Source organism: Mustelus asterias, chromosome 29 (genome assembly GCF_964213995.1).
Source record: "Mustelus asterias chromosome 29, sMusAst1.hap1.1, whole genome shotgun sequence".
NCBI classification, from domain to species: Eukaryota; Metazoa; Chordata; class Chondrichthyes; order Carcharhiniformes; family Triakidae; genus Mustelus; species Mustelus asterias.
Window position 1 is genome coordinate 16,512,081 of NC_135829.1, and position 12,309 is coordinate 16,524,389.

A 12,309-nucleotide genomic window follows, 5' to 3' on the forward strand; every position below is an offset into this window, starting at 1 on the left:
TGTCGGACCTTGATATAACTACAATCAATAACACAACCCCAGCAAAGCTAATGATGCATTTTGTAGCACCAAGTTTGACATAACATTCATTCAATCCTATATTTAGTATAGCAGATATTATATTTACAACATTATAAACTCAGTCAACTCCAATGCACAAGTTCCCCCAAAAGTGCAAAGCAAGAGACTCTAGAAATATTAACTCAGTTCCTGTCTTCACAGGTGCTGCTAGATCCACTGAGTTTTTCCAGCACTTTGTTTTTATTTTAGATTTCCAGCATCCACAGTATTTTGTTGTTACCTTAGCGCAAGAGGGAGGTCTGGGTACAGAGGAGGTTCAAATGCACTCACGCACACTCAGTAACCAGCTCAAGGAAGATCAAATATAGGGGTGGAAATTCATCCTGACCAATCAACCTGACCCACACAGCTTTGGAGTGTGGGAGGAAACCGGAGCACCCGGAGGAAACCCACGCAGACACAGGGAGAACGTGCAGATTCTGCACAGTGACCCAAGCCGGGAATTGAACCCAGGTCTCGGGCGCTGTGAGGCAGCCGTGCTAACCATTGTGCCGCCCTAAAGATTCACAAGCTCATCCTATTACATAGAGGCATAGAAAATAGGAGCAAGGGTAGTCCATTCAGCCCTTCAAGCCTGAACCCGCCATTCATTATGATCATCCAACTCAATAGCCTGATCCTGCCTTCCCCTCCCCATATGTACTGCACTGTAATGTTCTATATCCTTTGATCCCCTTCACCTCAAGTGCTTGATCTAATTCCTTCCTGGAATCGTTCAATATTTTGGCCTCAACTACTTTGTGATAGCAAATTCCACAGGCTGACCATCTTTGGGTGAAGAAATTTCTCCCCCATTTCTGTCCTAAATGGTCTACCCAAAGCCTCACACTGTGACCCCTGGTTCTGGACACCCCCACCATTAGGAACATCCTCCCTGCATCTACCCTGTTTAGTCCTTTTAAAATTTTATAGCTTTCTAAGAGATCCCCTCTCATTATTCTAAACTCCAGCAAATATAATCCTAACCCACTTAATCCCTCCTCATAAATGAGCCCCGCCATCCCAGGAATCAGTCTGGTAAACCTTCGCTGCACTCCCTCTCGAGCAACAATATCCTTCCTCAGATAAGGAGACCAACACTGCACACAATATCCCAGGTGTAGCTTCACCAAGACTCTGTATAACTGCATCAAGACATCCCTGCTCCTGTACTCGAATCCTCTCGCAATGAAGGCCAACATACCATTTGCCTTTTTTACTGCCTGCTGCACCTGCATGCTCACCTTCAGCGACTGGTGTACAAGGACATCCAGGTCTCGTTGCACATTCTCCTCTCCTAATTTGTGGCCATTCAGATAGTAATCTGCCTTCCCATTTTTGCTACTGAAGTGGATAACCTCACATTTATCCAAATTATACTCCATCATTTGCATTACATTTACTACATTTCTTTTTTTAAAAAGAAGTACTTTCTGGCTGTAAAGCACTTTGGAATATCCCAAGGTCATGGGATAAGTGCAAGTCTCACTCTTCAATTCTCCCATTATAGAATGTAATTATACAAGTGCAATGGTTTCCACATGTTTGGTGGAATATTCATCATAGTTTCACTATTTTTGTGGCATATTTTCCAAACATTTACTTGCATTAATTTCTGTTTCAGTTCCCCAACTCCTAATTTTGGTTTATTCTGAAAAATAAATAACAGACTCTGCCCAATACGGAGACGAGAGCCAAGATGCAAGGCAGCCAGCATCCACTAGACAGAATAACCATGTCCCACCCTGTGACTGACTGCAGTTCATGGTGACCATGATGACAAACGTCAGACCTTACCAGACCCTCTTCACACCGAGATCACAACAGTTCACTTCCAAGCAACCAACACTCAAGAGCTGAATCAATTCAGGAGGCATTAAAAGTCAAATAATGGCAATTCAGATTTTACTTGCAACTACTTGATCATGAGGTACCCAAGCTGAAATATTTTGTAACAAAAGGAAAAACTAACTTTAAGCCAATGTTTTTGCCACTATCTATTTCATGGTTCATGTTAATATTCCATGGTTCACAGAAACTAGAAGGAGGAGAAGGCCATTCGGCCCTTTGAGCCTGCTCTGCCATTCATTTTGATCATGGCTGATCATCGAATTCAATATCCTGATTCCCCCCTTCCCCCCATATGTCTTGATCCTTTAGCCCCAAGAGCTATATCTAATTTCATCTTGAATCACACAACATCTTTTTGTGGCAGTGATTTCCACACATTCACCAGCCTCTGGGTGAAGAGATTTCTCCTCACCTCAGTTCTAAAAGGTTTACCCCTTATCCTCAAACTATGACCCCTAGTTCTGGACTCTCCCGCCATTGGGAACACTCTTTCTGAATCTACCCTGTCTAACCCTGTTAGAATTTTATAAGTTTCTATGAGATCCCCCCCCTCACTCTTCTAAACTCCAGTGAATATAATCCTAACTGACTTAATCTCTCCTCATATGACAGACCTGCCATCCCAGGAATCAGCCTGGTAAACCTTCGCTGTACTCCCTCCAAAGCAAGAACATCCTTCCTCAGAGAAGGACATCAAAACTGTACACAATACTCTTAAGTGTGGGCTCATCAACCACACAATATCTCAGGTGTAGCTTCACCAAGACCCTGTATAACTGCATCAAGACATCCCTGCTCCTGTATTCGAATCCTCACGCAATGAAGGCCAACATACCATTTGCCTTTTTTACTGCCTGCTGCACCTGCATGCTTACCTTCAGCGACTGGTGTACAAGGACATCCAGGTCTCGTTGCACATTCCCCTCTCCTAATTTGTGGCCATTCAGATAGTAATCTGCTTTCCCAATCCTATACAATTGCAGTAAAACATCCCTATTCCTATACTCAATGAAGGCCAACATACCTTTTTTACTGCCTGCTGTACCTGCACGCTTACATTTAGCGACTGATGCATGAGGACACCAAGCTTTCACTCCATGTTAATACTTTATAGAGGTAATGTTTAGTTCTGGGGACATTACTGTTATGAAGGTCAGGTAATGAAAATGCTGGGCTTTAGTGATTGCCAGGATACCTAAAGAAATGGAAGCTCATAAGGTTACTCCCATGCTTGTTGAATACAGTTAGAAGAGACAGAGCTGTAAAGGCAGCAGGTGGGCGTAGCTGGGGAAATTATAAGTGAGGGGCAATTGGCTAAGAGATCTATTTGAGGTCAGCCCAGAGCAGGCTGCGCTGCCATGGAGATGGGTGGAGCTTAGGAAAACTATCTGGTTTCAATTTATCTGGGGTGATTGCTGGATAAGGTTTTTGATTGCAGTTAGAACCTCATGTGGTTTGCAGCACACAGAGAAGTTAGCCACAATAAATGATAGATAGAAAGATCTACACTGTAAGCAGAGTAAAACACCAACTCTGCCATAGAATGTGTTGGAAGGTGGGTGAGGCTTAATCGCAATTTGGATTTTATAAGGAACCAAAGCCAGAATATTACTTAAATTGAAGCGAATGAGAGAATCTACATTAGGACTCAAATTGTCTTACTACAAGAGCAAGTCACCAGCTGATTAGCTTGGAAGTATTGGAGAAGTAACCAAAAGAAGACCTCCTCTCCAAAGAAAGGATAAATGAACGTTTTACCTCAGAATAGTTGGAGCAGAGGAAGATTCTCCAGAGGACTGTGACACACTTTGGGTGGTCCCTTCAGAAATGAATAACATTGATGCATCTAATAATTCTTGGGGGCAGTAAGAAGTAAATCTGAGCGCATAAGGGGAGGCGATGGCCTAGTGGTATTATTGCTAGACTATTTAATCCAGAAACTCAGCTCATGTTCTGGGGACCCGGGTTCGAATCCCACCATGGCAGATGATGGAATTTGAATTCAATTAAAAAATGTGGAATTAAGAATCTACTGAGGACCATGAAAATGTTGTCGATTGTCGGAAAAATCCATCTGGTTCACTAATGATCTTTAGGGAAGGAAATCTGCCGTCCTTACCTGGTCTGGCCTATATGCGACTCCAAAACCACAGCAATGTGGTTGACTCTCAACTGCCCTCAGGCAACTAAGGATGGGCAATAAATGCTGGCCAGCCAGCAACGTCCACGTCCCATGAATGAATGAATGGTCTGCCCAAGGTGCCTGTAAGTACCCTTGTTGTAATCTAAGAGTAACACTTCTAATTGGTACAACTCCCATACAAATGCTTACCATACCTTATATTGCATTTCTCTGTGAACGCATGTAATCAAACTTACTGGTTAATAAATACTGATGTGGAGATGCCGGCGTTGGACTGGGGTAAACACACCAAGAGTTTTAACAACACCAGGTTAAAGTCCAACAGGTTTATTTGGTAGCAAATACCATTAGCTTTCGGAGCGCTGCTCCTTTGTCAGATGGAGTGGATATCTGCTCTCTCAGAGTCTGACGAAGGGGCAGTGCTCCGAAAGCTAATGGCATTTGCTACCAAATAAACCTGCTGGACTTTAACCTGGTGTTGTTTAAACTCTTACTGTAATAAATACTGGCCAGCCAGCGACGCCCATGTCCCATGAATGAATTTTAAAAAACATGTGTAGTTGTAAGTTATAGTGTTAACTTACTTTTATTTGCTTTAATTTAAATTTATTCTATAAACAGTAGTGTTTACATTTTGTGGCATGGTGGCACAGTGGGTTAGCACTGCTGCATCACAGCGCGAGGGACTCGGGTTCAATTCCCCAGTTTGGGTCACTGTCTGTGTGCAGTCTGCATATTCTCCCCGTGTCTGCGTGGGTTTCCTCCCACAGTCCAAAAGACGTGCTGGTTAGGTGCATTGGCCGTGCTAAATTCTCCCTCGGTGTACCCCAACAGGCGCCGGAGTGTGGCGACTAGGGGATTTTCACAGTAACTTCATTGCAGCGTTAATGTAAGCCTAGTAACTTTGTATAAAAAAAAAAGTTAAATCTTATGGCGTAGTATTGGCTAAAATGAGAAGTTCCCATTTCTTTTCCATGTTCACCATCCATAGCCGGATCGTAACAACATTTACAGGTGTGAAAGTGTATTTCTTACCCTGTTTTGATGCGCTTCAAGCTTGACGAACGAACATTTGCGTAGGTCCCCAGACATATCTGCATAAGTCTGTGGTTTGCTCTGGTTGTCACGGTCGTGTGCTGCAAGAGTTCGAACGAGCTGCTGGGCAGCCCATTGCCGATGCTGTGAAGACAGCCTAGATGAGAGGCAGCAAGCTGCTAAGGCATTAGCCAGTTCCAGAGGGCCTACAGCAGAAGGATCATAGGAAGGATGGGCATACAAATGGGCAATAAAACCTGCTCAAACAAAACAGTGAGACAATCCCCAGTGAATGATGGCCAACAAAACAACAAAGCGACGGTATTGTACTCAGCTTGATACACACTATTCAAAATCCTTTAATAAAATCCTGAATTATATTTAAAAAAACCTTTTCAAAGTTAACGGTGATTTTTTTTTTAAACTTTTAAATCTTCAAATTAGCAACAGAAAGTAAAATGCACGTCGGATAAAATGAGTAAATCAGAGGCAAAGTTCTGACCCACTGGCCATTGTCTCAGTATGTAGATAAACAGCGTAACAAAATTAACCTGGTGTCAAGTTATCGTGGATGCACAAAGTCAATGGTATTGTGTGGCTTCTCAAAGGGTTAACAATACCACTGTTCTAAACAAGCTCGTGATGAGTTAGAGCTCACACGGCATCCACCTTCACCATCTGAGAGACAGCGCTTACCTCTTTTCTCCATCTCCGCCTTGTCGTAGGTTGGTCTCAGTTTCGCTCCCTTGTCGGCAAGCAGTGCCACCAATGCTTGAGTGACGACAAAGTTTGGGGACGTCACAAGCTTGTTTTCCTCAGCAATACCGCGAAGGAAACTGGGCAGAAACTTTCTCTGAATGGGATCGTCGATGGTGGTGAGATTCATACCCGTCGCTGCAGAGATCAAGTTCTGGGAAGATAAGGAAAGACGATAGCTTTTGACTCACTTGACTGGACAACTCCCTCCTTTTCCATCCCCCTGCTACAGTTGTTACGCACACCAGCACTGACCCCTGACGTAACGGTTATGGGCGAGCCTTGCTTAGCTTTATCATTCTGATCTTTGGCACCAGTTTAAAACGGTGCATTAACCCAGATATCATCATTTGAAACAAGTTCCAATTCTGCATTTTGTTTTAGCGCAGTTTGGAATTTAGAGAACTTACCCGAACGGCACTGCCTCAATTTTTGTTTCAGCAGTTACTTCGCTCCCCGCATCCGTCCCCCAACTCACGCCCGTCCCCGACCTCACACAACCTGTGTCCCCCCCAACCTCGCCGGCTAGGGTCCCGACCTCTCACTTTCCTGCTTCCATCTCCTGACTTCCCAGCTTCTATCTCCTGTTTCAAGGCGGCCAATAGGTTTTTTAATGTGAAAGTTATCGGTCAGGAACATTACCCACCTTATTTATTACATACCTTCTTATGGGAAAGCGATTTGCATTTGGCACATTTTTGTCCACCACACTGTTCCTTAGGAACACTTTTAAAGAAGGGCTAACCAAAGCATTGTTTTAAGTCAACATAAAGTTTTGAGAATGGCTACAGTACAAGTTGCCTTCTATTTGTTACTTGTAGAAAGGATGTACCCCTCCCAATCTGATCCGTGTGTAAGTGAATGGGCTTCGCGCAAGGTCAAATATTGCCCATTCAGAACGTGCACGCACGCACGCACGCGCGCACACACACAGTGGTGTGGCAGCCTGGACTCCTAGGAGGAATACATTTTGTGGCAGAAACAGTGGGGCAGAGATACAGAATCATCAGCTCCCAGAGTGGTCAATCCCAACTATTTGCCAAGAGGTGCTCAGTGCAGGCTAAGCAACATCTTCTTAAGAAAGGAAATTTACAAATCAGGAAGAGTTCTACCTTGCATGTAGCGGTAAGGAAGTCAATCAGTTTTACTGCACAGATATATTCACATTTCCAAAGTATTTAATTGACTGCAAAACACTCAAAGTTGTGAAGCGTACTATATAAACTGCAAGGCTAAACCAACAATAGGACTTCAGGAAGCATAGTGGAGGACACGTCCCTGTCGACATCAACGGGGACGAAGTGGAATTGGTCAAGAGCTTCAAGTTTCTAGGTGTCCAGATCACTAACGACCTGTCCTGGTCCCCCCCATGCCGACACTATAGTTAAGAAAGCCCCACCAACACCTCTACTTTCTCAGGAGGCTAAGGAAATTTGGCAAGTCCGCTACGACTCTCACCAACTTTTACAGATGCACCATAAAAAGCATTCTTTCCAGATGTATCACAGTTTGGTATGGCTCCTGCTCTGCCCAAGACCGCAAGGAACTACGAAGCATCGTGAACGAGGCCTAGTCCATCACGCAAACCAGCCCCCCATCCATTGATTCTGCCTACACTTCCCGCTGGCTCGGCAAAGCAGCCTGCATAATCAAGGACCCCACGCACCCTGGACATTCTCTCTTCCACCTAGTTCCATTAGGGAAAAAGATACAAAAGTCGGAGGTCACATACCAACCGACTCAAGAACAGTTTCTTCCTGCTGCCATGAGACTTTTGAATGGACCTGCCCTATATTAAGTTGATCTTTCTCTACACCCGAGCTATGACTATATTCTGCACCCTCACCTTTTCTTCTCTATGAACGGTATGCTTTGTCTGCGCGCAGGAAACAATACTTTTCACTGTATACCAATACATGTGACAATAATAACTCAAGTCAAATAATCACACACACTGCAGACATTACCTGTGTACAGAGCTGGACGAGTAGCTTTGCAGCACTTGGACTATTAGATGCTAAACAGCCCACTGCGGTGCTCAGGTAGGCCAAGCAGGAAATTGGCTTGTTGACTTTGCTATGAACTCCTCGGGGGCGATCCGAAATGCTGGTGGTACCTGGACTTGGGGAGAGACCTGCTCTACCTGCTGCGGCCAAGCACATCAACCGGACCAGGGTCTTGATATCAGTCAACCCCAAAGACTCCAGGCCCGCTGCAAGACTGCAACTCGAGCCACTGGAAGGAACAGAGGAAGGGCACAGCAGTGAGATACCAGCATCACTTCTTGGAAAATTTTATCCACGCGCTTCACAGAATCTTTTTTTTTACAAGAAAAATATCATTTGTAACTCAAATTTCTCTTCTGGGAAATAATGTTCCCAAACCAAATTTTACTTTGGAAAGGGGATGTGCTACCGATTAGATTTGGTTCTGAACAAAGTCACGTTGAACAATAAAAAATGAACTAGCTAATTATTTCAAAGCAAAGTACTGCGGATGCTGGAAATCTGCAATAAAAACAGAAAATGCTGGATAAATTCAGCAGGCAGCAGCTGGGGAGAGAGAAACAGAGTTAAGGTTTCGAGTCCGCGTGACTCTTCTTCAGAGCATGGAGAGAAGTGGGAATATGACGGTTTTGAGATACGGAAGTGGAGCCAAACAGAAGTTCTGGAAAATGTGGGAGCTCAGAAGAGATTTGACAAAGACATCATGGACACAAGACAAAGGGAGGGTTAAAGACCAAGGAAGGTGCGAATAGCGGTTACCCAAATTTGTACTGCCCAAATTTATGGAGAGTCAAGCATTGGAGGCCAGCCAGAAGTGTGATAGAATCTTGAGGTAACAAGAGCATCGTCGAGGGTTTTTTCCACAGATGAACTCGAGACAGGGTCAGGCAGGGCAAGACTATGGAGATGGTAATAGACAGCCTTTGCAGTGGCACGGAGATGTGGTCAGAAGCACATCTCGGTGAAACGCATCATTATGTTTGTGGACAAGGTTTCAAGCTGTCAATATCAAAACTACGGAAAGATATGATACTTTTTCTACAATATCACTGTTCATTTTCCATCTGCTTTCAATTCTTTAAGTAAAAGGAATTTGCAATACATTTCTTAAGACTAGTCTCACGCTTATGGCAACTTTAGCATTGAACAATCAAAGAAAGGAGTAAAGTTCTTCCTACCTGACAGATAGCAATGAAAGAGCTCTCATAACCATGGTCCTTGCTAAAAGGACCTGTGCTGCGGCAGTCACTCTCCTCAGGGCCATAACTCGGTCATGTGGATTCAGCAGGGCAGCTGCCTGCTCTCCCAGTGTCACTCTACCAGACGAACCTTTATCTACAGATCCAAGGCAGCCTTGACAGAACATTCAAGTTACAGTGTTAGTGTGCAAGGATCAGTAACAGGGGTAGATACATGGCAACGCGAGTTAGGGCAGATGGAAAAGTAGAAGACACAAGACAATGTTGGGCATGAGAAGACAGGAGATGACGAGCTGAAAGAGGAAGAGTTAGAACCAAATGAGCTTATAGGGCAGAAGGAAATCGCTTAAGCCCTTACTAAATCACTTGGTAAAGAGCCAGCATAAACAATGCAAAACAAATCTCACTGCCTGACTTTCTCTCAAAGACCCTGTGTGCCTTGGGTTCAATTGTTCATCAACTCTCCCTTCAGAAGATGCAGTGACTGCTCGTTGTGGATCCTGTGTATGGTTTGCTTCATTTATGCAAAGACTTCATTTTAAGATATTTCTGCCTATGCAATTATATTTGAATGCGAAGCTTTTAAAGTTAACTTGACCACATTTTAAACTCAGCAGGCATGCTGGGATTAGTTTGAAAAAAATGACTGCATTCTATGAAATTACAATGCTACCAGAACCAGGCTCTCATAAGCCAAAACAAAGCTTTTCATGTCCACAGCTGCAAATTGTTTATGAAGGTTAGAGACAGTTTGTACCAAACAATTCCAATAAGCGATGATGGAAAACTTATAATTCTGTATTTGGCCATGTGTTTTCAGTTTGGGTCAAGTCTGTTTCTGGCTTTTACCAGTATCTCTCGCTCTCTTTCTCCTCCGCCCCCCCCAATTTTTTCACTTTCTGTAATGTGTTAATTTTAAATTCTGCTCAGTAAAAGAAATTCTGCATTCATTCCTAAATTTTAAAATACCCTTTTCCCCATTCTATCTACCAAAGTGAATAACCTTGCACTTCCCCACTTTACGCTCCACCTTTAAAAAGGTGTGAAATTATTGATTTTCAGCCAGACTTGGGTGCACTCTTTAAGGACACAGAAGTTGGTATAGCAAGCAAATAGCACGTTGGTCTTAATTTCAAGGGGACTGAGGTACAAGAGTAAAGAGTCCTGTACGATTGTGACAAGGCTTAAGAGGCGTGCGCGCAGTTTTAGTTCCATATCTAAAGAAGGCAGCAAAACAAAGATTCACTAGATTGATTCCAGAGTTGTCCTATGTTGAGGGGTTAAATAGAATCCCTATTGTATCGAAAGAGGCCATTCAACCCATCGAGCCTGCACCGACAACAATTCCACCCAGACCCTATCCCCATAACCCCACGTATTTAACCTTCAAATCCCCCTGACACTAAGGGACAATTTAGCACGGCCAATCAACCTAACCTGCACACCTTTGGACTGTGGGAGGAAACCCACACAGACACGGGGAGAGTGTGCAGACTCCACACAGAGAGTGACCCGAGGTCGGAATTGAACCCGGGTCCCTGGCGCTGAGAGGCAGCAGTACGAACTGCTGTAAATAGATTGGGCTTTTACCCTCTGGAGTTTAGAAGAATGAGATACGTACAAGATTCTGAACAGGTTTGATGAGGTTGACACACAAGGCTTTCTTCCCTGGTTGGGGAAATTTAAAACCCAGGTAGCACAGTCTCAAGGTGAGGGGGTCTATTATTTAGGACTAAGAGGAGGAGAAATGTCTTCACTCAGAGGTTTATGAAGCTTTGCAATTCTCTACTCCAGATGGTTGTGGACTGTTTAACATATCCAAAGCTGGGATAAATAATCCTTAATTTCTCAGGGAATCAAAGGATATGGTGAGCAGGCAAGAAAGTGGAGTATCGTCAGCCAAGACTATCAAATGACAGCATAGGTTCAAAGGTTTACTGCTGCTCCTATGTCTGATATTCTAATAAAGTCAAACTTGAGCTACTCTTCCATAAAACAGCCTCCCTTGCTGTCAACCTGGTAGATCACACTATGCAGATTTTCTCTTTGTGCCACATGGTGTCTCACGTACTCATTCAGATTTCTCAAGCCACGACAGCACTCCAAAAAAAACAGAAAGGAAATGATCGAGTGCCCTGAGCAACTAAAAGCAGCAAACTCATTAAATGTCAAGAGGAAACATGGGGTCAAAATTGGAGGTAAACTGGAAACCAATACATATGAAATGTCCAAACATTGCGTTAACAGAAGAGCTATGAAATGCAATGGAACAGCACCCTGTAAACAATTCCTTCCTTTATACAATAACCTTGGAGTAAGGGCAATCCATTTGTACCTTTTTCTTATTCATTCATTGCGTTTTTTAAAAAAGTTTATGTTGCAAGTAGGCTTACATTAACACTGCAATGAAATTACTGTGAAAATCCTCTAGTCGCCACACTCTGGCACCTGTTCGGGTACATTGAGGGAGAACTTAGCATGGCCAATGCACATAACCAGCATGTCTTTCGGACTGGGGAGGAAACCGGAGCACCCGGAGGAAACCCACGCAGACACGGGGAGAACGTGCAGACTCCGCACAGACAGTGACCCGAGCTGGGAATCAAACCCAGGTCCCTGGCGCTGTGAGGCAGCAGTGCTAACCACTGTGCCACTGGGCGTCACTGACTGGGCCAGCATTTATTGCCCATCCCTAATTGAACTAAGTAGCGTACTGGGCCATCTCAGGAGACATTGCTGTGGACCTGGAGTCACATGTAGGCCAGACCAGGTAAGGACAGCAGATTTCCTTCCCTAAAGATCAACAATGGTATCATGGTCATCTGCAGATTTTTTTAAAAACTGAATTCAAATTTTTTTGATATCCACTCCATCTGACGAAGGAGCAGCGCTCCGAAAGCTAATGGCATTTGCTGCCAAATAAACCTGTTGGACTTTAACCTGTGTTGTTAAAACTCTTACGGGATTTGAAACTGCGTCCCTCGAACATTGCCTGGGTCTCTGGATTACTAGTCCAGTAGCAATGCCACTATGCGACCTCCTCCCCACATTACACCACCACCTCTGGAGCAGAAGTATAAATCAAGGGAAGATAATAAGTTTTTTTCTGTTATGATTGTGAATCTAAGGCAGGATTTTCCAGCCGCGCATGCCCAAAGCCCGGATATTCCCACCAGAGGTTAACGGCCCGATTTACAAACCGATTTTTCAGTGCCATAAATCTAGAGTGATGAATACATTGCATTTTTAAATTACCCAT

At 43.9% G+C, this 12,309-nt stretch overlaps 1 protein-coding gene across 1 annotated transcript in view; it reads right to left on the reverse strand.

Annotated features, from left to right (window-relative positions):
- herc1 (HECT and RLD domain containing E3 ubiquitin protein ligase family member 1) overlaps nucleotides 1-12,309 on the reverse strand; it is a 265,419-nt gene that overhangs the window by 69,772 nt on the left and 183,338 nt on the right. The window contains exons 48-51 of the mRNA XM_078199818.1: nucleotides 9,030-9,204; nucleotides 7,813-8,080; nucleotides 5,786-5,999; nucleotides 5,090-5,295 (exon numbers count right to left, since the gene is read on the reverse strand). Coding sequence (XP_078055944.1) covers nucleotides 5,090-5,295; nucleotides 5,786-5,999; nucleotides 7,813-8,080; nucleotides 9,030-9,204 — 863 coding nt within the window. The remainder of the gene's footprint in view (nucleotides 1-5,089; nucleotides 5,296-5,785; nucleotides 6,000-7,812; nucleotides 8,081-9,029; nucleotides 9,205-12,309) is intronic.